This window comes from Lutra lutra, chromosome 11 (assembly GCF_902655055.1).
Source record: "Lutra lutra chromosome 11, mLutLut1.2, whole genome shotgun sequence".
Lineage (NCBI taxonomy): Eukaryota > Metazoa > Chordata > Mammalia > Carnivora > Mustelidae > Lutra > Lutra lutra.
In genome coordinates this window covers 29,462,335-29,488,398 of record NC_062288.1, presented here as the reverse complement: position 1 = coordinate 29,488,398, position 26,064 = coordinate 29,462,335, and the positions used below count along the sequence as shown (strand labels likewise).

The window sequence follows — 26,064 nt, the reverse complement described above, 5'->3', positions numbered from 1 at the left end:
ATATAATACAAATATATATTAGCCTTTTCTTCCAAATATTTAATCAGTTTTACAAATGTCTTATTTATTTAATTTCATACAATGTGTAAATGTATATGTGAGGTAAAATATTGAAGCATTACTTGAGAGAATTAAAAAGTTGATACTAGTTTTAAATTTTCTCTTTCTTCTGATGGGAGTGCTAGTAGGTGGGAAGAATAAGGAAGGAAGGAGAAATTCATATTTTTCCAAATTTGAGCATATTACTCACTAAATTGAAATGTTCGCTCACATGCAACCACTCTTGGAGTTGTGGGGAATAGCTAACAAATTAGACAGCTTTTGGGGAAAGTTAAGAAAGCTGCTTCTCAAAATTATCTTTTCTCATGCCTCACGGAATTACACCGCCATGAATAGCCATGCAGGTCGCTAAGTGAGTTAAATCAAGTTAATCATTGCTCCTGCTATTTAAGCAAAACTCCATCTTGTAGGATCTGTTCCCAGCTTTCTTCTCCTTCAGGCAACTATTGCCTTTCCCTTGCCTCCAGGCTGCTTTGAGAGTTACCCTCTCTCAAATTCACTATAGAACAGTTTGAGCAGAACTGACTTTTCTGTAATCTGTCAGACAATTCAGGGTTCACCCATAAATTATTCTGGTCCATGTTAGCCCAATCTTGGAGGAGGAGGAATGTCATAAATCCTAGCGAATATCTCACCAAGTCAGAAAACTAACATAATAAATTACTTTCCAGGGCTGGCTGCGTTTTCATAAAGTACTCCTAGAAAAGTTAAAGGATGTGAAATGTTTTAGGTGTGATTCAGAGCTTTTTCTTTATAATCAGTAACATTATGTCTCCTCTGTGTATAAAATTTCACCCCGGACCTTATTAGCCTTTTTAAAAACAATGCTGTGTCTCTCATAGTCCCTACTCTTTCCGACTCCATAATTTATAATCTGGAAAAGAAGTAGCTTCATTTCTTTATACAAATATTTGTTGCAAAATCTTGTAAAATTGCTGTCATAGTTAGCGTGGGCTACTGTAAAAAAAAAAGTCATAAACTAGGTGGCTTAAACAACGGACATTTATTTCTCACAGTACTGGAGGCTGGGAAGTTCAAGACAATGTGCCAAAAGATTGGGTGCTTGATGAAAATTCTCTTCCTGGCTTGCAGATGGCCATCATCCTGTTTTATCTTCACCTGACACACACACAGAGAGAGAGAGAGAGGGAGAGATAGAGAAAGGGAGGGAGGGGAATAAAGGGAAAAAGAGAGTTCTGTCTCTTCCCATCATGATGATCCTAATCTCAGGGTCTTTTTGGAAAGCTAATTACCTCCAAAGGCCCCACCTCCTGTTACCATCCCACTCCGGGGCTTAGGGTTTCAACCCCTGAATTCTAGAGGACACATGTGCTCCCTTCATAGCAATTACCTTCTAAATTCTATGACTATTTGTTAAAATAGCTTTTTTTAAAAATGATGAAATAGTGGGCAGCGAGTCAGTCCCTCCTCACTCAAGCAGCGTAATTCTACTCTTCCCCTCCCTGCGTACTGTTCCTGGTATAGATCTCACGCTTGTATAAAGGGCTTCGTGGTGGGGCGGGGAGGAGGCGGGGGACGACCAAGAAATAAAAGTTCCTTCAGTGAGCATGAGTGAGTAAAATAAAAGCTGAAGAATGCTAAAGCCTCTCATTCTAGTGATGAAGCTGTCATTACAGTTGATCTGGTGATCACAGACATTTTTAAACCCTTTGCCTTGGCTTTTCTCATATTACTGTGTCTCTGTAATTTTTTTAAACCATTAGTATGACATATGTACTGTCTGAATATGATTTTCATTTGAGATTGCCTAACATGATGTTAAAGAATATGAAGCTAGAACCCCGTGGTGCCTATGTGCAAACAGAAAATAAATTCTCTCCATCAGACACCTTGACAGAAAGGTGAAAACTGATATAATAAGGATTTTGTTAAACAAGACTATTTGCCAGAAAACTGTCTTAGTGAATTTGAAGTGTTCCTTTCTTAAGAGACTGCATATAATGAATGTTTGAGAACATACACAAAATATATGAAAATATTCAAGATAATAAAGATGTCTGTAGTGTAATTTGCACATTCTTAGAAGTGCCTTTTCCCCCCCAGCCTCGAGAGTGGTAAGTCTGCCTATCTGTGATAGAAACATCCTTGACTTGGGTAGCTCTCTTAGACACCGATAATGATACTATCCCTTCAGACAGTTTTAAGCAACTGCTTTGTTTATAGGAAAGCAGAGAACAGAAGATACCATGAATTCATTGTAACATTCTTCTGTGTTAGAATGTACACATTTTATTAATTGGGATCTATGAATTCTTGAGACATAAAATTGCAAGGCTAGCTGGCCCACGGAAGTCCTAGAGACTAGGAACTCTGTACCACAGATAGGCAGGCATAGGTTTTCACTCTAAAATCTGAATAGCCACAGGGATATTGATATTTTATATAGATCGGAATCAAGGTAAGTAAAAGTATTAATATTATATTATTTAACTTAATCCTGTCAGTTAAGTTTTGTCTGCCTTCTGAAAATTGTATTTAATTCTAAAAACCACCCTACCAGGTACGTCACTATTTTTTTGTCATTTGGGTTTTTTTGTAATATATTCCTTCTTAACAACCCTAACAACAAGAGTGACCCATTAGGTCAACGTCTGACCAGTGAGGAACCCATGGCCATTCAGGTAGACAAGAACTAGACTTTTTCTGTGAATCCCAGTTGTTTTGTATGTTTATACCTTTCTTGGTGAACACTTCCCTGTCTCCTAGATAGAGTCAATCTAGAATAAAAGTATATTCCAGCCCAGTGTTTTCTCAGGGGTTTTGGGGTCCAGGAACCTTAAAGCCAACAATTATGTAAAGATAAGGAATTACTTATGGGAGGTAAATAAGAAATTATATACAATAACAGGAATAACTACTATGGAAAACTTAAGAGTCACTATTTAGAAGTAACTAGGGGATAGATAATATACGTTATAAAAATAATAATACAAGATATATTTTTAGGACCAAGCACATGCAAAATGAGCAGAAATATAAAAATACCTTTAAAAATTTGACTTGGTGTTAGAAAATGTATGGGAAAAACAAAAAACTCTTGAAATAAACATAAATTAAATCTTAAATGCTCTGTAACATTGAAAATAGATGGGAATAAAGTGGTGGGGCATTCCATCCAATAAGAATAGAATACCTACATGGGAATACACAAGTGTGTTTGTGTTTTGTTCAGTGTAGCTGAGACGGTTGATGTTGTCAACAGTAGGATCTATGCGGGATAAAAATGTGGGAACATGAGAACATAACAGGTTTTGTTCTTAGGTAATTCCTGAAAGAAGGTGTGGATATCTCATTCTGTTGACATCCATTCTCTAGGCCCTGCTGAACACCGTGGAGATGTGCATTCTAGCTTTCCGATTAGTTCAACACCTGTCAAACTCAAAAAAGCTTTAGTTGCTCATTTAAGCCACAGTTTCTAGTTTGTTTTGCCTTTTTTGCTAAGTCAGACATTTAAGCATGTCTTATAAATCATTTTCATTTCTGTTGTTTTTCTTAATGATTTATTTACTTGAAAAACAGGTGGTGTGAATGATAATCTTTCAAAAATGTGAATTGTGTGCTAATGCTTTTGTTTTTTATATGTCCAATAGACAGAATGTGCAAATTTCATCCGTGTACTTCAATCCTATAACAAAACTCATCTTTATGTGTGTGGAACTGGAGCATTTCATCCAATATGTGGTTATATTGATCTTGGAGTCTACAAGGAGGTAATATAATGAAATAGCATGAGAACAATTAGTTATAATATCTTGTCACTTAATGTCTTTGACATAAAACAGGCAGATTTGGATATAAAGTTTGAATCATATAGTTTATGAATCATAAGAACTCATGTTCCCAGGGACCTTATAGATTGCCATTTTGAGTACACTTTATCTACCCAATAAAAAGTTTTTTATTAGAAATTTTTTTAATGAGATGATCAAAATTAAAAGTGTAAAATGTTGCAAGTGTTTGTTTTCTATGGGCTCCGTGTATGTCTTTATTTTCTCTTGAATTTCCATTGTAATTAGGTCTATATTGATTGCTCTTAGTAAAAATCCAAATCCCACACAACCTTGCAGTGGAATTGTATCTTATAAATAATTTCATTTTTCCCGTCCAGCAAATTTGACCTGTTACAGATGGTTACAGTGGTGCACACTAAGTCCAGAGAATTTTAATTATTTTCTTAAAATTATATAGTCATTAGCACACTGAACTCATTATTTCTGCCAGGCCAAATTGCCATAGTACAAATAAAGATGCACTAAATTAAGAGTACTATATTCCAGCTATCAATGAGCATTTTAATAAATGACAAACATGTAGATTTCAGTAATTTAATGAACAGCTAATGCATTAAAGTGACTTCTTTGCATCATGGACTGTGCCAGGCACGTTACATGGATTGTCTCTTTGAAATTTCACAACGTTCTTAATTGAAGTTAGTACCTTTATAACTACCAACTTACAAGTTAGTAAAAATTGAGTCTCAGTGGAATTAAATAACATGCCTAAAATCACCCAGCTAATAAGTGGTTTGGCAAGGAATTGAACCAAAGCTCTCTGTCTCTAGATCAAGCATGCCCAACTGGGCTTTAGAATACATACTCAAAATTGTTTCTTTGTATGGATTTGATGGGTTGTACTGTCATCCTTATGTTTATGTATATACCACTTGTGAATAACCACACATATTTGCAGGATAATTGGCTGTGTGTTTGAAAGTAAAGTCTGGGCTTATGAACAGGTTTCTTTACATTGATTTAACTGATTCATGCAGAGATCAAACCCACAGCTGTGGCTGGATTAATTTTCCTCTCTAACCAACTTGTCTAACCAGACCATTCTCAACTGTTTGAAAATAAAACAACCCTCATAGTTAAATCTCTGAACCACTAGGAGACTTGGCAACTTGAATTCATCATTCTTTGTTGCTGGTGTAATGTTCGCTTGCCTCGCTTTGATGAAGGGTAATATATAACAGTAGCTCATAGCATAGGGCGTAATTATATTAGATAGCCCCACAGCGTGGATGTGTTGGGAGGCCTGAGGCTAAAGGCCAAACTCACAACTTGCTGAGGGGCGCACATAGTGTTCTTTAACTCCTAAAAGTCACGAGGGCTGAAAGGGAATTTAGATGGAGCTAATTACCTAGCTTGGGACTGTCAAGAGGGCTTGGGCAGTCAGATATACATGTTCTGTGAATCAGAGAATTATGGGTGAGCTGGGATGGGAGCCTGGTGAGTTTTCCACAGGTCAGGAGTCCAGGTAATTGTATGGCAATGCTGCTTGAAGATCGTTAACGTTTTTCAGTGAATTACTGGTCCCAGGAATTCATTGCTCTTCCAAGAAGAGTCAGAAGGCTCTCCCACGTTCAAGTAGATAAGGTTGCTCCTGAAGTGGCTGGAAAGAGGGACCGGCAGTATACATGAGGGACAGAGAAGGGAAGTGTGGGAAGTCCCCCTTCTGGGGAATACTGGGGCAGTGAGAGGAAAGGAGAAAAGCTCAAATGAATCCCAGATTTCTGTCCTTGGCAGTGAGTTGGAGAGCGGTGTTACTGAGGTGAGAATAGTAACAAGTTTGCGAGGGAAACAGTGAGTGAGTTTTGTACGTTTTGCGTTTGGGAAATGTTCAGGGAGGTCATACCAAGCGGCTGGTTGGATCCAGATTCCAGGGCAGGAGTCAGGGCAGTTGTCAACAGCTAATCTGGGAGCCTGGGGAGCCAGAGTTTGAATTATGGCTTCAGTCACTTACCAGCTCCTTGGACTTACGTGCCCTGCATAAACTCCAAAAGCTTCTGTTTATTCAGCAAAATGAGGATGATAATAATAGTAACTATCACACAGAATTATTTGGAGGATAAAATGAGAAAATAATTGTATGGGCTTTGGCAGAGCACTTGCTTCATTCCAGGCGCTTACTACTTACTGTTGAGCCGTGCGAGGCAATAGGAACATGAAAGGCAGCAAAGCAAGGATTTTATAAGTGTGTATGTGAACTTCATGTAAAAATAATGTCTGCAATGTGTGTATACATGCATATGTATGTGTAAATTGTGTGTATGTATGTGTATGGGTACATATGTGTGTAGGTGTTTGTGGGTTGTATATATATATGTATGTATATATTCTTTATGTGTAAATATATACATTTATTCTGTGATACTGGCAATGCCTGATATTTGTTAAATAATTACACTGGAAGTCTGTTTTTTCCTCTGGGATCTCCCCTCTTATGCCAGAAACCTCATCTTTAAGTGGGGGTGGTATTAACAATGACTTTGCCTAATTGCTCTAATGATTAAATGTTTCCTATCATGCTCATCTCTTTACTTCAACAATACACGTTGGTACATCTTACATAATTAATTATGCTGGAGGAATTTTCTTATAAAACTGAAGTTGTCTCAAAAATGAGTGCCTTGGGGGCGCCTGGGTGGCTCAGTGGGTTAAGCCTCTGCCTTCAGCTCAGGTCATGATCCCAGGGTCCTGGGATCAAGCCCCGCATTGGGCTCTCTGCTCCGCAGGGAGCCTGCCTCCACCTCTCTCTGCCTGCCTCTCTGCCTACTTGTGATCTCTGTCTGTCAAATAAATAAATAAAATCTTTAAAAAAAAAATGAGTGCCTTGTAATTCAGTCAGTTTATCTCCCAAAGTCTACTCAGTCAACCATTATTTTTTACAAAATTTTCTTCTTAGTGTCCTTGACTCTGGTTTAAGGAAACTTGCTTTCCTGATAGTTCCTTTCTCCGGGAGATTATAAGGGAGACCTTGTCCTAAGCCTTCAAGATATCAGTGTTATGGGCTTATCTTTAGAATGTAATGAAATGTTGCACCTTAAAAACAGAAGTCTGTACAATTATGAGGGTTTATCTAGTACTCTTCATCAACTGTGACATTCTCCTATTTTCTTGGTCTTTCCTTCTCTGGCACACTGGGCTTCAGTTTACTTTTTCCCATTACAGTATCCCATTATAGGCTTTAGAGTCCACAGTTCAAACATGACCCGTGGGAAATAATGTGCCCTTAGTGATATTTAAACACACATAAGAGCCACTGTCTACAGGTGTTTTTTTTCCTGACATCTCTCTAGCCCCATTCACAGTTGGGAAGCACACCCTAAATGGGTTCTCACTGTACCTTTTCCGTGCCAAGGCTCCTATCGCAGCTTGTCATTAGCTGGCCTGTTCTAACTAAACACACTTGGATTTGATCATATTACATGGTCATGGTGAGTCTATAAATTGATTTCAACACTTTTTTAAATCCATGAGTTTGAAATTCTGAGGTAAGATTCATTAACAGCATGAACTTGGGGACAGCCCTGAGAGTTCAAGCTACTGCTGTAGCTCTTACTAGCTATATGATGCTGAGCAAAATAGTTAACCCCTTCCATCCTCAATATTCCACTTGCAAAGCTGGAATTCTTAAAGTAGCTACAGTTTTAGGCTTATGGCAAGGATTTCTGAGACAATGTACATAAATTCCCTGGCCCACAGTTAGTACCTATTAACTGCAGGCACTATTCCTGTTAACATTAAAGTGCATTTACTTAAAATTATGAAAAAGCCGGGGCACCTGGGTGGCTCAGTGGGTTAGGCCTCTGCCTTCGGCTCGGGTCGTGATCTCAGGATTCTGGGATCGAGCCCCGCATCGGGCTCTCTGCTCGGCAGGGAGCCTGCTTCCTCCTCTCTCTCTGCCTGCCTCTCTGCCTACTTGTGATCTCTATCTGTCAAATGAATAAATAAAATCTTTAAAAAAAATTATGAAAAAGCCATTGTCAATCATGCAATTTAAATTACTACCACTACTCTTTTTTTAAAGGTGGTCATTGCTATTGGTTCTGTTCAGAAGAAACAAATCTGAAATGACAACACACTATGGCAAACAATCTGATTCCCTCTATCCCTTTCACTTCATTGCTTACTTTCTCGATAAGTAGCACTGAATGTTCCTTTCTTATTACTCGTGTGTCCTGATATAACTTGGTAGATACATCATCTAGAGAAAATTTCTGAAATGCTGGATTTCTCTAACTAATGCATATGCAGGGTGAGTCATCAGCCTTTCTGCTGGATGGTAGTGTTGTCATTGTTATGAAACACTCAAACTCATGGGGCCATATTCATTATACATTCATATTTTTCTTGGAATGTTCAACTTAAGATGTTATTTTTTCCTGAATATTAAAAGTCTGCCAATGTCATTCTGTCTGTGGTCACTATTATAAAAATAGATATTTCAGCCAAAATAACTATGTGGTTTTAATGTGTACAGTGTTTTCATAATAGTGAAAATACTACAACAGGGTTTTTGTTGTTGTTGGGTTGTTTTTTTTTTTTTTTTTTGCCCACATTTATCAAAAGATCTATAAATGAACTGCTTGCCTTAGAATGATTTTATGTCTCTAAAATCACAAAGGCCTATTTTGTGTCACAAGGCCTATTTTGGTAAAGTTGCAAATGTATGAGTAAATAAACCACAATAGTAATGAAAGTATAATTCTTAGAGTAAATTCATTTCTTCTTCTTCTTCTTCTTCTTCTTCTTCTTCTTTTTTAAGTAATCCTTAGGGACACCTGGAGGGCTCAGTGGGTTAAGCCTCTGCCTTTGGCTCAGATAGTGATCTTAGGGTCCTGGGATCAAGCCCTGCATCGCCTGCTTCCCCCTCTCTCTCTGCCTGCCTCTCTGCCTACTTGTGATCTCCATCTGTCAAATAAATACGTAAAATCTTTATTAAAAAAAAATTTTTTTTAACCCAGCATGGGGCTCGAACTCATGAACCTGAGATCAGCAGTCACATGCTCAACGGACTGAGCCAGCCAGGCGCCCCATAAATTCATTTCTTAGATGAGGAAATTAGCTCATGGGGCTCAATAAATTTGTTATTAGCCTTAAGAAATATGTGTGCTTGCTGGTGATTTTGATAATGAGAGTGGTCCAGACTTAGTGAATTGATGGTTAGATCATTACTTCTGATTGAAAAGTTCATTCAGTATTATCATTACTACTTGGGGCAAACACAGACCAAAACCTGGGAATTGAGCCTTGCCAGAAATAATATATGCTGAAGATTAAGGAGCCCAGCATGATGCCTGTGCTAAATGATCAATCAGTTTTTGCTGAATTAATGAGTTAGAATTTCGTTCTTATCTCCTATCTTCTTGCTGATTCTGCTCTTTAAAAAAAAAAAAAAAAAGAAAGAAAAATCTCACTTGTGTTACTATTTCTCCTAACAGGAAGTTATATTCAAACTAGACACACAGAATTTGGAGTCTGGCAGACTGAAATGTCCTTTTGATCCTCAGCAGCCTTTTGCCTCGGTAATGACAGGTAAGATCAATGGCAGGCACTTCTTGCTTTTAAGTGGTTTTCTGAAAAGGTATGTGTGGACTGAACCACATTTTCTTATTGAGTTAAAGATTATCTGGGATTCCTCTTTCACGGGCTTTTTGATTATAGTATTTTAGTGCCATATCTCTATATTTAGCATCCTTATCCTTAGGGGAGGACCAAGCCAATCCTTCATTTCAACCCAGTTTTAATTTTTTTTTAAATTTATATTTATTTATCTGGGAGAGAGAGAGTGTGTGAGCACAAGGAGGGGAAGGGCAGAGGGAGAGAGAGAAGCAGACTCCCCACTGAGCGGGGAGCCAGCACAGGGCCATCCCAGAACCATGAGATCATGACTTGGGCTGAAGGCAGATGCTTACCCGACTGAGCCACCCAGGCCCCCCCTACACAGTTTTAAAATGAACTTCAGGTTGAATTCTTTTTAATGCAAACGACACATACTTTCTTGTTCTATAATTTTAGTTCGATGTCTCAGATTTTCTTATACAAAGCTATGTCCCTATTTGGCTTCTATGGAAGTTAAATTAAGCAATTCCTTAAACATAATAGGTTACAAAATATGCTGAAGATTTGAGTGGGAGGATTAATAATAAGATGTAGCAGATAAACTAATAAAACAAATGGTGGAATACAGGTAATATGAAATACAGATAATAGAATGTGATAACACCTTTTCCCTCAATGCGAAATTTTTGTTAGCACATTCAGTCTTCTCTTGCTTTGTCTACATTTTAAATTCGCTTGTGAGGTGACTGTCCTGTTTAAAGAAGGCAGTGCTGTGTGGTCTGAAGTCTGTTCTGAGGAATGTCAGCACGACCTCTGAATTTTAAACATTATAAGGACCCCTTTTGTCTTGGTTTGGTTCATGACTTTATTCTCTTTTTATTGAACTTGTCTATCAAATGTTTGAATAGACGATAAGAGTGAAGTACCATGACATTTTAATTTTCACTTAGTGAGAACTAGTGATCTTCCTTTGAAGTGAAAGCGTGCATGTTTTTGTGTGTTTTGAAAATTGTATGACTGATGTTCAGTCTTTATCCTCAGAAAGTGAGATAGATGATTTGGGATTCTGATCTGTCAAGTGGGGTTGACAGAGCCTTAATAAAAACAATGGATTGCAGGCATCGGTGACCCCTCTTACAAATCCCTAAGTGATTTAAATACAAAGACAGTTTTATTTATTTATTTATTTATTTATTTTTACAAAGACAGTTTTAAAGCCTGGGTCTAGATACAGTTTTTAGGTTGAAAAACACACTTTTTTTTTTTTTTTTGGATAATAAGTTCAAATATCTACAGTTTTTTTATGTTCAAATGAATAGTTTGTTTCCTTTACTCTTACCAAGTAATGCCTTTTTGGTGTTGTTATTTTTTTCTTCCATTTTTAAAAATTTGCTCCACAAATGAAATATTATCATTTACCATTAATTTTAGGAGATTGCTTTAAGAGAAGGAAGTAATATCATATTTATATTTATTTTACCTAACTGGATTTCTCTCTTCTGTGTATTGTTTTGTTTTGTTTTGTTTCCTTTGGAAATTGACTCTTGTCATTATTTAGATTGGTTGACTCAACTAGTTGAATAACAGGTTATTTAGATGGATGTAATCAGAGGATTTGGGAAATATCTCAATCACTTATAGAAAGTCAGAATTTTAGGAGTGCCTGGGTAGCTCAGTGGGTTAAGCCTCTGCCTTCAGCTCAGGTTATGGTCTCAGGGTCCTGGGATTGAGCCCTGCATCTGACTCTCTGCTCAGCAGGAAGCCTGCCTCCCCCTTTCTCTCTGCCTGCCTCTCTGCCTACTTGTGATCTCTCTCTGTGTCAAATAAATAAATAAAATCTTTATTAAAAAAAAGTCAGAATTTTAAAGATAATGTTTCTGAGGAAAATTGGATTTTAGTGATAAAATGGTGTCTTTCATTGTTCTTATACATGGCCATTTATAAATCTAAATGTTCTGTAAAAATTAGTCTTTTTTTTTTTTTTTTTTTTGTCTGTTAGGTGTACTCAACGTTGTTGACTATAAGGATTTCTTAAAATAGAAGCTTAGCTTTCAAAGGGCAATATATTCCACTGTAGGTACAGCATTCTTGTCTCTCTCCTCTCCAAGTGCCGACTAGCATTAAGGCACACTGGCCCACATCCCTCTTTCTCTCCCTCAATCCTTTTCTATTCCCCTTCTTCCCCCGTTTCTTCCTTTTCTCTCCCCATCCTTCTCTTTCCCTTCTTCCTCCCCTGCTCTTTCTCTTCTCCTTTCTCTTCTGCACCCCCCCAACCACTTCTCTCTTTCTGGAAAAACATGGATATGCATTTTACATAAATAACAGGACAAAGAAGTTCGGTATGCAGTAATAGCCACATCTTTTTCTTTTCAGGAATTCCTGTTTATCAGAACCATTAGAGATGTGATTAGCTACAAGGAATGCAACATGTTATAATTACCAAGAATGACTTCAGTGCTGAAAGCTCCCTTTCAGCAGAGGTTAGGCAGAGAAAAGTTGTGGTCATTGAGGTTGTGTCGGTTAAGTAAATACTAATTACGCAATCCGTTCCTCATTATGGCATTTACTTTTTAGTATTTTTTTGGGCTGCTACAAACTCCTAATTATGATGTATCTTTGAATTATTTGTGGGGAGAGGGGAAAGGAGGAAGAGCTTATTCATAAGAGAAGCTAGTGCATACGCAGTTATGAATTCTGAAGACTTTGGCCATTTTTATCTTCAGGTCTCTAGCATCAGCATACCAAAGTTCATTGAGTTATCTTGTCTTTGACGCTACAAATTTTTCAAAATTTGAATGTAAAATTTATGAAACAGTATCTTCTCATATTAAGCAAGGAACGCCTTTGGTTTCATGCCATGAAATTAGTGTATTGCCAGTAGTATCTGCTGCTGTACTCATAGAAGTCCTGTGTATTCTCTTCTCCCTCTCAGATGAGTACCTCTACTCTGGAACAGCATCTGATTTCCTTGGCAAAGACACAGCATTCACGCGGTCTCTTGGGCCTACTCACGACCATCATTACATCAGAACTGACATTTCAGAGCACTACTGGCTCAATGGTTAGTGATTTTCTCTTTTCATTTTTTTGCCTTTGCTTTTGGGTAGATAAGAAACTCATTATTACTCATTCAGATGTGTTTGGGAATAAGTGGTTTAGCTTAACGTTATAAAATACATTTGATTAATTTCCCACTAAGACAAATCCCCAGGACCTGTTGTGTATATAATAATAATAGCTGACACTTACTGAGAGTGTGCTATTGTCCTGGATGCTGTTCCATGCTCTAATTGATTTTTTAAATGTCCGCAATGACATATGAGATATGCATTATTATTATGTGCCTTTTACAGATGACTAAACAGAGTGAGGTTGAGAAATTTGGTCAAATTCTTATAACTTATAACTTATAGACCCTGGGGCTCAAGTTGGCGATCTTTCTCCTGAAGTCTGTTTTTTAATGACTAAGCCAAATACTATCTATGAGCCTAATGACAAGGGGTTAGGTTGTAATGCTAACTTCTTTTGTTAAAGGTAATTTATACCTGGGTTGACATGTCCCTCTAAAATTTTAAGCGTATTAATATTGACATTAGTTTACCTGATGACTTTTTTTTTGGAATATTCTGAGTTTTAAAAAAACATACAGTATTCTGAGTTTTAAGAAAGCCACTAATGAATTAATTGACTAATTAATTAATTACTGTTTGCTTATGCTCTCCTGCCTTACAGCAGGTCAGGTTTAATCATGGTAATCTAATGTTTTCTAATTATCATAGGACTTTATTATATAGTGTGGCAGAATCACATAACGTTTTGCCATTTAAGCAGACAAACAACATTTCTCGTTCCCACCATAAATACTGGATTTTAGTGCAGGAGGCCTGGGTAGACATTTCCTAGGGGCTATCTCTCCATCTCTCAGTATCATTTAAGCAGTGACAACATAAACAGAAGGGAAAAACACTTTAAAACATCTCTTTAATCAGAACCTCCAGATACATTTGTTTACACAACAATGGGCTCTCCCTTGACCGAAAAAGAGCCTTATTAATGGGGAAGACAAATTTAGAATATCTCCCAACTACGTGATTTCTCATTAATTTCTCTACACTCAGTCAGGGCAAGACTATCTTCTTAAGTATTGTGAGGTTTTTGTGGAAATACTTGGTTTGAGAGTGACTCCATAGATTTTTACCAAATAGAAAAAATTACCCATATCTGTTTAGGTAACAAGATATACATATGGCTTTAAAATTAAGTATAGATTGTATTTCTTAATCTTGGGATGGCAAATGTCATTAAATTGCCACTCTTTTCAGAGATTATTCTATTTATCCCTTAACAATGACAGGTCCATTTAGAAGTCAATGGCATTGCAGAATTAATAATGTCGGAAATCTTTATTCAACTATTATTTGACTAGCATGTTTCTAATGCTGTGTGAAAAGGATCACAAAGGAAGAAGACTTGAGTTGGTTTAACATTTAGTAACAACTTTTGAGGACCCTTGGTATACTGAATGCTGTTCTACTCCTGGGTTTACAAAGATTACAAGGGAGGGTTACTGACCTCACCGATGATGGCTACTGGAAGCATTAGGAGAGAGTGGGAGTTGGGGCTGGAAAGCTGTAAATATTATCCTGACACCACAGGGAAGTTAACTATGACCTAGTTTGTTTGTTTGTTTGTTTGTTTTTAAGTATAATTGACACATAACATTATATTAGTTTCAAGGGTAAAATACAATAATTCAATATTTGTATTTGTTGCAAAATGATCACAAAAAGTCTAGTTGATATCCATCACCATACATAGTTGCAAGTATTTTTCTGTGTGTGATGAGAACTTCTAAGATCTACTGTTTTAGCAACTTTCAAATATTCAATACAGTATATTAGCTATAGTCACCATGCTGTGTATTACATCCCCAGGACTTATTTTATAAGTGCAAGTTTGTGCCTTCTTAACCCTTCATCCATACCATGGTCTTAATCAAAGAATCAGATCTTTGTTTTTTATAAAGGTAACTGACAGTAGCATGAAGAGAAGACTAGAAGAGAATGAGGATAGAGAAAGAAGCCATAGCGAGGAAATAGGAAAATACGGGACAAGAACAGAGGTATTGCCAGTGGAGATGGATGTGAGAATATACAGCAACAAATATTTGAAATAGAAGATATTTGTTTGGGGATAGAAAAATCCAAGGCTATGAGGACAGAATTCAAGAGAAGGTTTTGGATACTGAAGGAACTTGGTGATTAAAGAAATCAGTAGAGAGGAAGAAAGGAAAAAGGAAGAAAAAAAGTAGAAAAGTCTCAGTGGACTGAATGCAAGCAAATGTCTAAGAATTAGGAAAACTAACATTTGTGGTTCTAAGATAGTCAAAGCAGAATGCTTAGTGATTACGGGCCAGGAGACCATATAACCCTGTTTGCCCTCATATTTCCATTCTACCTCTAATGTTCTGTACCTCTCAAAAGTGTCCTAGTTTAGACAAGAATCACAGCTCTGTTTCTGTGGAATTAAATAATGTAGGTTTAAATCCTGAATGTCACTTATTTGTGAACTTGGTCAAAGCCTTTCTGTGTGTCTACATTGTTTTGTCAAAAATTTGGCATAATAATAGTATTTATTCACAGGGTGTTCTAAGGATTAAATTAGATCATATAGGGAAGATCATACTGGGAAGTCTAATGGAAGACAATTTTAAGAGTTCAGTGTAGATGCTGTCATCACCATCATTGTCACTATTCTTGATGGTAAAAAAGACAGGAGGTGGCACTAAAACACCAAAGGCTCTGTGGTCCACTGACATCTGATAAGCATTTGTAACTATTGACCACCTTTTCTTTCTTTCCCTTTGCATTTCACAATTCTGTGAGCTCATCCACTCTCAGATTCCCAACTGTTTCCTGTGTTTGTGTTTCCTGAAACTACATTTCCAAACCTTTTTTCTGCAACTCAGAGCCCTTAAAAATATTTATTTGGGTGTCTTATATTTTCCTTCCAGATCACAAGAAAGAAACTGATGTTTTATATGCGAATAAAGAGATCTAAGCCTTCACCCTGATAGTGCCACAAGGGGGACTTTGGTTATTTTTTACAAGTTGTTCAAGTTGTGATCCTTTGCTTGAGTTTCTTTAAATATATGCTGATACAGATAGAGATAGAGATATATAAAAGACTTATTGGATCTAAAATCTAAAATCCCTGGAATCTAATTTAAATTATCTTATTTTCCCTTTAGAACCTGACGGTTTCAACACCAATTTCCTGATTTCTATCTATCTTAACTTTCTAAACATTATTCACCCATTTACCTTGAAGTTATCTTTTATTCCTTCCTCTCCCCCACCCCTTTTATCTTATCTATCACTAGGGCCTTTACTTCCTCCAAAATATCCATCGACCTTGTTGTTTCCATGGCCACCATCATTATGTAGCTCATCATCACTTGATCTCTGGGTTCTTGCCACTATTTTATTCTTTGTTAACTCATTTTCCTATCACTAATCTCTTATGCTTTAAACTTATTTTGTATAATATCACTATTTTAGGCACTTTTAAAGTATTATTTTATTTACCGGTATAATCCTGAAAGAATTACTATTCCCACTTTACATATGGGGGATAGACTAGAAGTCAGATATACCATGCACAGATAGCTAGTAGATGTGAGGTTGAAAGTCAGGAATGTCTTTCTTGCTCTCGATACTTTTTTTCTTGACATTTTAGGATATATTTTATGATCAGCCTAAATTCTGCTGTTTTGACTGCACATCCCCTGCTCCTGGAGCCTCATTTACAGACAAAGGCCATGCCTACATGTTATGTTGTGCAATAGCAAACTGAGGATCTGGGTTTGGTTGCAGGCGCTAGAGCAGAGAGAGAACGTGTAGTTGGGTAAGTGATGTGGAAGACTGTGGCAGAATCTCTGAAGTCAGGGTTAGTGAGAACATCAGATCAGCTGTTTGCTGATGGACAGGCAGCCCAGAATTAGAAGAGCATGATGTTTCAGGAGACCCATTCAGCCAAGGAGCTTCTCAGTCGGTGGAAACTAGGGCACAGCAAGGGAGAAATTATAGAAACTATATGAGATTCTTGTAATGAGGAAGTACTTGATTGGCTAAGGCAAAAGATTGACTTGCTTAGGAAGCATTTCTGTTTTCCATTCCGAGAAGTGACCATTTTCCAGATAGAGTCACCCTGGGGTCCCAAGACAGAGGTCAGTGGATCATCTGGCTAGAATCAGGAGGACAGGGAAACAAAATACAGTAATTGGGGAACTGCAAAGATTACTGGGAATAAGGTTATCATAGACATGATCTTATTCAAGCTCATATTCCATAAACTAAGATAACATGAAGGAGGTGTGTCCAGGTCTATTATCCCCAAGCCTGGCCTTCCATTCCAGTACCAAATCTCAGAAAGTGGTAGTGTACCCTATCTCCTGAGTCACAAGTTTGACTGCCCTTCTGGTGGCAGTTATGGGAATAGAGGCTGTTTCTGCCTTAACATTGAACCTGATGTACCAGTTACTGATGTAGACTACTTGCTCTGAAGTGGCACTAATATAGTAGATACTAGCCACACGTGCATTTAAATTAATTAAAATTAAATGCATTTAAAATTTGGTTCCTTAGACATACTGGGCATATTTCAAGTGCTCACTAGCTATGTGGGCTAGAGACTCTCATGTTGGACAGCACAGATGTAAAACATTTCCATCATCACAGGATTTTCTATTAGACAGTGCTGGTCAAAAGGGTACTTATTTATTAACTGTGTGCAGTAGCTCACAATCAAATAATGCAACAAAAGTATAAATTTTCTTTACTGTTCACTTAGATGTATATGTAAACTCATGCCTTGGTCTCATAAAATTGTTGCGAGGTTGAAAGAAATGACAGATAGTAGATATTTCAAATGATGGAGTCGGTGTCAATGTCAAATCAGTTTCTACTGTATAGTAAAACATCATCGTGTTATTTATTTCTGGTTAGACAGTTTGAAAGGTTTTCTTCCTGTTAAATTTTCCTCTCTGCACTTCCATTTTTAGTTTAGAATGCTAATTTTACATGTTTGTGATTCACTAAACTCTTGTAATTGTAAATCAATATTACATTTAGATTAAGTGAAATATAAGAATTAAATTTGCAATTGAGTGTGTTTAAATAATTAACCTTTTAAAAAGTGTGATCTTATGTGAATCTTTTTTTTAAATTTCTTTCTTTATTTATTTATTTTAATAAACATATAATGTATTTTTATCCCCAGGGGTACAGGTCTGTGAATCGCCAGATTTACACACTTCTTATGTGAATCTTTTTAAATCCATAAAATCCTTAATGCTCGTGTGTATGCTGTATTTTGTTCTTTGCCCTGCCCAAAATTAGCCAGAGCAAGATCAGCTATCCTCTTCACTTACCAGTCCAAGGATCCTTGTCAGAATTCCTCTAGGACTTTGTCTAATCCAGGTTCAGTAACCTTAAGAAGTGTGAATACCGACCCCTTCTTTGGGAGACCAGTCCGTCTGCTAAATAATACAACAGGAGGATGAAAACTTGCGAAGATGCAGTACTATGGGCAGTTTTGGATGAAGTCTTGGATGGTTCCACACTTCTCTTTCTCACTTTTCTTAATCAACTTAATCGTAGAACCATCAGGAAACAGGAATGTAGATACAAGTCAGAGTGGTTACTCAAATACAGTTGAGTTTTCGTGAGAATTTTAGGGTAAAGCTTAGAAGTATGACCGTTTGGAAAATGAAAACAAACAATGATGCCTCAAATGCGTATGTTTTATTTTCTTTGCTGGAGTAGATGAAAACTTCTGTTTTAAATTTTTATTTTTAACATATGGAGGCAGTTTTCATTGAAAGTTTCTCCTGGAGAATTCTGTCGTCTGCCAATTCTCCTTCCACTCTGAAAGGGTAACATTTTTAAAAAGTGATAGTGAGAAGACATTGCAAGAAGTGAAGGAAAGTAAGGAAGTCACTATTTGTTAATTCATGGTGTGGGTGTGCTCATCCGGTGCAAAAAGATTGGTGACACATATTATAGGCTCCGTGGGTTGATGCCATTTTCACTAGGCAGTGCCTCTATGTGTCATGCTCATAGCTCATTTGTGAAAATGCATGATTTTAAACTCTATCCCCACTAGAGCATGTCTTTTCAATGCCGAAGGGGGAAAATGTGCCATTGTAATAAAGCCCAGGTGTCTATTGTTATGATTTTAAATTATTTAATGCAACAACTGTGCATGTCATACACTGATTAAACGATAACTATTTTTACTCAAACTTGGCAGCAACTCAAGAAAGAGTTTCTATACTAAAATACTAGCATCAATATTCTTCTAAGACAGGACCTCAATTGAATCTGCAAGAAAGATATTCTATATTCTTGAAACGTATTTATTTTTTCCTCATGAGTATGCTTATTATTGAAATCACACAATAAAGTACTGTTTGATACTACCTCATTTTTCATAATTAGATTTCTTCCTATAATAAACATTTGGCTTCAAAATCCCCATCATTCAGTTTTCTCACAGTACTCTAAAATGGTTGTCTTACAGGACTTAGAACCAACATTTAAAAGAGAATCCAATAAAATCAACAGTCACTGAATATAAGTGATTATTTATCTATGAATGTCTAGGATCTATTGATCATCTGTATTATATATTAGTTAAAAGGTGAAAGAAATACAAATTGCGGAGTATTTACTCTGTTTTCCCCCACTGATATCATAGATAAAATTCCTGGAATGTAGACTAGTGTCATATTCTACCTTTGACCATTTCAAATGGTGATACCTGAACTTGGATAATATTTTCAATACCCAAAGTAGGTTTTTCTGTGCATTTCTGCAAAAGGAGAATAGGAATTGTCATATTTATTTGGTCACCCTGCAGACCATCTACATTCCCCTTTGTTATAGAATTATTTTTTTTGTTGAACTCAATAAACAGGTGAAGACTTAACAATTGTCTCCTCTAACCACTTCGCCCATCTGAGTATCTGAGGAAAGCTTTACAAGCAACTCTGTCTCTCACACTGGAATTCCTTTTACCTGTAATGATTTTCTGTTTCACATCACTGAATTCTCATTTCCTCTCTAGAAAGAAAGGACTGTAAATTTTGTACTACAAGGTTATTTTTTAAATTATAAATTCAACTCAATCATTAAAGTGATAGGATATAAATGTTACCAGGGTGACATGCTTCATGTAGAACTTTTATTTAAATTATTTGAGTGCTATGATAAATTCTATTTGTGTGAATCCCCTTTTTAAGTTCAAATATTTGTTAAGATAAAACAAGCCAATCATATTCCTATAATTCATATATCTTTTCAGTTTTATCCCTTTTGTGTCCTGCTCCTGCTCAGGAAGGGCAGAGGGAGAGGGAGATAATCCTTAAACAGACTCTCTGCTGAGCATAGAGCCCACTGTGGGGCTCAATTATAGGACTCTGAGATCGTGACCTGAGCCAAAATCAAGAGTAGGACACTTTGTGGAATGAGCCACCCAGAAACCCCAAAACCCTACATGGTTTTTTTTCTTTCTCTTTCCTTCCTTCCTTCCTTTCTTTTTTTTCTTTTTTTTTTTTTTTTGGATTTTATTTATTTATTTCAGAGAGAGTGAGAGAGAGAGAGAGAGAGAGAGTGCACGCACACATGCAGGGAAAGGGGCAGAGGGAGAAGGAGAAGCAGACTCCCTGCTGAGCATAGAGCTAGATTCAGGGCTCAATCCTGGGACTCCAGGATCATGACCTGAGCCAAAAGCAGATGCTTAACAGACCAAGCCACCCAGGCATCCCCCAAAACCCTACATGATTTTCTAAAAAAAAAAAAAATTTTGTTTAAAGTAACCTAGGACTGTATGATAGTGAGATTATTAAGAGCGTAAGAGTCCACTGGAGTTCTAAACTTCAGGGAGGGAACTTGGAAATAATAAAGAACAAAGGAGAGAAAGTTCATGCATATAATTCCCACTCATTTTCCTCTTAAAGTTTCCCATTTAAGCAGAGAAGAGATTGGATTGGAGACCCCGAGTGACCCAGCCTGACTGGGATGGCGAAGACTGAACTACCCATCACTTGGAATCAAACATTAACTTTTGTTTATTGAAGAAGGCTCTTGGGAAAGTTGTTTACTGGGCTATTGGCCTACTGCTCTGCTTTAGCAGGAGATGATTTTCGGGACTCCTGGGGTACATGACAATAGGGCAAATGTTGATCTTCTTTTCTGTTTTGTTTTTGTTATGGTGCTGGTGGTTGTGGTTTGAAATTTTTTTTGTCTTCTCTTGTTTCCTGCTCTACTTCCTAAAGACTGCTCTGTGCTTCCCTCCAGGCATCTCCCATTTTCTACTTCATTGAGGTTCTTCCTTCTTGAATAACCATACTCTCTATTTTGCCTTAATCAAAAGAACAATTTCCAAATTAGTGTCACCTCATTACAGATCTGTTACTTGGTTCATTCACAATTCTATAAAACCCAGACTTAAAAATGCCCCAAAGTTTTTAAACAAGGAATTAGTAACCCAAACTGGCTTGTCATTGGTGCAGGGCAAAAGGATTAGTTGAGTTTCTAATATTTTTTTTCATTTGACCTATATTATGGGCATCTTTCCATGCCAGTACATTTAGAATATGTACTTTGTTTTTATCAGCTACCTGTTATTTGAACAAGTGTGTGGATGTGCTAAATTTTCTATCATTCTCTTGTTTGTGTTCATAATCATGATTATCATCCTGAAGCTTCATTTAATAATAAACTTATTGAACACTTATAAATAATGAATATTATAAATTAAATATGAATTAATATTATAATCACAAAATTATATTTTATTTAAAACTTTAAAATTTTAACTTAAAATTTTAAATTTAAAAATTATATTTAAAATTAAATGTTATAATAATAAAAATAATTATACAATTAATATTATAAATTAAATATAAATAAATAAATTTATTGAAACATTTATTGAACCCTTATTTTGTGTCAGTCACTACCAGATAGCAAGTGCTTTACATACATTAATTCACTTGGTTATCATATCAGTTATCCTATTAGGTAGATGATTGATAGCCTCACATTAGGCATGAGGAAATTAAGACATAGAGAAGACAAAAATTCACATAAAACCACCCTTGTAGTAAGTGGGAGAGATAGGATATAAACCTGCAAAAAGTGTCTCCAGAGCCTACAGGGGAGTCAACCCAAGCTCTATTAATTAGTTGTTTTAATTTCCCTTTTCCCTAAAAGGTGGCAAGTAACATCATAATGTATAAAAATTTGGGATATTGTTTCTAGTTTTCCCTAAGCTCTTTATTCTATACATTGTGATTTTAAAAAAACAGTGACTCCATCAAATACAAGGAAAATATAAATTCGTAGATTCTCCAGGGTTGAAAGGACTTTCTAAGTAAATTTGTTGAGTTATAGCAATTGTGAACATCAGCCAGTCATGTTCTCACCGGCTCTCTGGAATTCCTACAGAACTTGTTTGAGATCTCTGCATACTAATACATGTTTCTGTGTAGTGTCATGTTTATTTGTGGATATGTCTCATTTCACTCATTCCATTCATGGTTCATATTTTTGTGTTTTTTTTATTCTGCTGATCGTTGTTTCACATTCAAAAACACCTTATTCCCAAGATGATGCTATCTTGGATGCGTTGTCTCAGTATTGTAATCCATAGCTTCTTTTCTTTCAAACAGGAGCAAAATTTATCGGAACTTTCCCTATACCAGACACCTATAATCCAGATGACGATAAAATATATTTCTTCTTTCGTGAATCATCTCAAGAGGGCACTACTTCTGATAAGACCATCCTTTCTCGAGTTGGAAGAGTTTGTAAGGCAAGATATATTTATCTTACTTAAGTGGCATGTATGTGTGTGTGTATGAACAATTAATTATATAATGTTAAAGTAAAAGTTAATGTCCGTCATTCATAAGTCGTAAGATAAATTCACACTATCTTACATGAATAGTTTTTACTATCCAAAAGTGAAAAGAAAAAAAAGGATACAAATTTTTCTAGTATTAGGGTTTTTTTGTTGTTGTTGTTTTGGTTTTTGGTTTTTTTCCCCAGTAAGAACTTAGCCAGGTTTGAGTTAGATCTCTTTGACAGCTTGCTCCTTATTTTGATGGGTTATCCCTTTGCTAGTTTTCACTATTCCTGGTAAGATCCCTGCATTGTCCTGGACCATGGAAATTAAAATGCTTTTGTACATTCAATTTGATTTTGAAGTTGAAAGTAGTGTAATCACTGGAGTAACTTGAACACTAACAGAATAAGGTCTGGTATTTTTATGAAAACACATCACACATGCAAAATTATGTATCTTTATAGGGATCGAGTAAGTTGAAAATGTGGTTATAGTAATACTATAGTAAATATTTTCTAGACCATTTATCTAGATTAAGCTTTGAGAATAAATGAGATAAGAAAAAACAAAGCAAAATGTAGAACTTTTTTTTTTAAGAACACTGCAATTCATTTTTTAAAGTTGCCATTTTATGTTAGTTATAGGAAAACAGAATTCTGTGAAACACTTCCATTTTGTTCCATTCAAGTTCTCATTTGAGTGAATACAAGCTTTATAGAATAGTAATGCTACTGGCTCACACTTTTGATTTCAATATATTATTTTTTCAGTTGGATTTATCTTCCTTGAAATAACTTTTCTTAAATAGCCAGACACCTTTCATAAACTCTGTTATTAAAAAAGAGCTGTTAAGTTAATAAGTACTCTGAATAGGAAGATTTTTTTAGGTCTTGTACAAACTTTTCATTTTCTTCCATTTGAGCCCATCACTTTTTTATCTCCATCTGTACCCTCAGGCTTTTGAACACTTCCAGGGACAGAAATACAAACCATCACAGCGCTTAAAAGTGCTAATGAAAACATGGCTTTTGAATGAGGCCAGCTCCCAAGCACACATCACTCTTTTCCTAGTGTCCTAGCCACTGATGCTGCCTCCCACTGATCCCTTTACCCCCAGGGGACAGAACTCTCTAAAAAACATCCTCATTCTTTCAGAGTCCAAGAATTCACAGTAATTTCTCTTGAAACCTCTTGCCTAGAGATGAATGGCCATTGCTTGGAGTAGTCGTAGCATGTTAGTGTACTGAAGCATGCTTTGTAACAACAGTATTCCGACCCTGAAAAGCGGGGCTGTGGATTGACATCATTTACATAAATGAACTACATTAAATATGTCAAAAAAGATTTACAAGTCACTCTCTGATGAACACCGATAACAATTGTTTTGTGAAGGAGTTCAATACTTATTTCTTCGTAGGTCTAACACATGTGATAGAAAATCATCCGTTACAAAATAGAATTTGAACCCTATTATTAAATGTACTGAAAGCTATGTTAGAGGTGGAAGAATATATCAAAGAAAAATGTAGTTGCTCTGCTTATAACGTTATATTTTAAAAATATGATAGAGACTCTTAACTAAAAGCCTTGAGTCATTTTGTTTTAATTATGAACAAACTCCTATATAATTAAAAAGTCTGAGAGAATTGTAGTGCAGGAATCTTCCCACCACAAAAAACTCGAAGGCCACACAGCAAGATTTTGTCAAGCCATTGTGTTTGGATAAAAAGCTAACAAATTGTGAGATCAAATAAGGACATGTGATGGATGAATTTCCTCTAAAAAAAGAAGATATAATGGAGGTCCTTCTTACATCTCTTCACTCAATCATTGTTTCTAGTTAGTACCATCTTCAGAATTTCCCACTACACATATGATCAATTCGTCAAATGTTTACAACATTTGGTTTTGCATACATCTCTAAAATTTCTTAATTGCAGCACGCTCTGACAGTTTTGAACTCTACTTAATAATTGAGGGTTAAACTGTGGCAAAAAATGAGCACTTGTAAATGGAGATTTCACTGACAAGATTTAAAATGACTTGAAATCTTTTTATAAATATGTCAAAATAGTAAGTTTATTTTTTAATTTTTTAAAAGATTTTATTTATTTATCTGACAGAGAGAGTGAGAGCAGGAACACAAGCAGGGGAAGTGGGAGTGGAAAAAGGAGACGCAGCCTTCCACCGAATAGGGAGCCTGATGCGGGGCTCGATCCCAGGACTCTGGGATCATGACCTGAGCTGAAGGCAGAGGCTAAACAACTGAGCCAGAGGCAGAGGCTTAATGACTGAGCCACCCAGGCGTCCCATAAATAATAACAAGTTTAATTAAAAAGAAAACAACTGTTTGGCCTAAAAGTTGCTGTTAAATATTATTTTCACATAAAATGCTCTCTGACATTATTCAGAACATATTATTCCTCTCTGCTGGTTCTTTTTTTTTTTTTTAACCCCCATGAGATTATTACAATACTGTTTTTCAGTTTCAAGAAATAATAATAAATGTTTGTCTATGCTATGAGACAAAATTGTGTTTGATAGATATAAGCAAAGATCCAAGAAGTCAGAGATCATGTTAGAGAAGTAAGAGTGAACTGTGTACACTTTACTGAGTTTAAAGAACATTTTAGTAATGTGGGAGTTCTTTATACTCTTTGTTCCACCAGGATATTCCTACAGGCTCATATACTTATAAATATTCTGGTTTTGTTGTTTTTATTTGTTTCCATTTGTAACTGATGACCTTCAGCCTCCAAACTGGTGACAATTTAAGTGTCCCCTACCTCTTCAGCTACTAAACTCAAGTAAAAGTCATTTTACTAACCTGTCAAAGATAGTACTATTTGTGTAGTATATTGTCATTGGTTGGGAGAAAGTTTATTGAAATGGGCAAAAATTACACAAAAATTATTAAAGATTGTTTACAGAATAAGAGTGAGTCTTTTCAATTCTGTAACCCACTCTTTCATTATTATTATTATATTTCATTATTTCATTCATTATTTCAATAATAACAAAATATAAGTTCTGGACAAAATGCAGTAATACAGTAGACCCTGGGAGATAAGTATACCACTGTCCCCTTTCTTTGAAATCTCCCAGCACACTGAAGGAAATAGAGATACAAACAGATAATCACAATATTAAGTGACAGGTAGGAGCTGAGAATACTGCATGTTTGACGAAGCTCAAAAATTGAGTCTTGTAGAAGGAGGAGGACTATATCAAGGAAAGGAAAGGATAAGCCTTTCAAGCAGTGTGACAGCATATATTTGGTTTATAGAAGGATGAAATTTTGTTGAAAGTGGAACTGGAGGGGTGGATATGGGGGGCAATGTTATTTGAGATTGGAGTGGTAAATTGGAAGATAAGAAGTCTTGTTTCCATATTAAGTAGTTCAAACTCTATCCTGTAGGCAATGAGAAGTTATCAATGTTTTTTTAGAAAAGAAGTGACTTGATGGATAGATATACTTAGCAATAATTTGAGGAACCATCTGGACTGAGAAATATTTGCAAGTAAGGACCCTAAAGAAAATAGGAGTGAATAGAATAGAATGCATAGAATCTAGATATGGATGTCTAATAAGTCTTTAATTTGTTACTTCTCCTTTATTAATTGCTTAGTGTAGATTAGTCTGTCCACTAGAACTTTACATGATGATAGGAATGTTCCATATGTCCACTCTCCAACACAGGAGCTACGTGGCTGTTAGTATTAACAT

General features: G+C 36.1%; 1 protein-coding gene across 4 annotated transcripts in view; it reads left to right on the top strand.

The window, feature by feature from the left end:
* Nucleotides 1-26,064, top strand: part of SEMA3D (semaphorin 3D) — a 204,706-nt gene that overhangs the window by 121,482 nt on the left and 57,160 nt on the right. For all 4 annotated transcript variants that reach the window (XM_047695166.1, XM_047695167.1, XM_047695169.1 and 1 more), the window contains 4 exons: nt 3,672-3,791; nt 9,305-9,398; nt 12,358-12,486; nt 22,162-22,304. In XM_047695166.1, the coding sequence (XP_047551122.1) occupies nt 3,672-3,791; nt 9,305-9,398; nt 12,358-12,486; nt 22,162-22,304 (486 nt within the window). The remainder of the gene's footprint in view (nt 1-3,671; nt 3,792-9,304; nt 9,399-12,357; nt 12,487-22,161; nt 22,305-26,064) is intronic.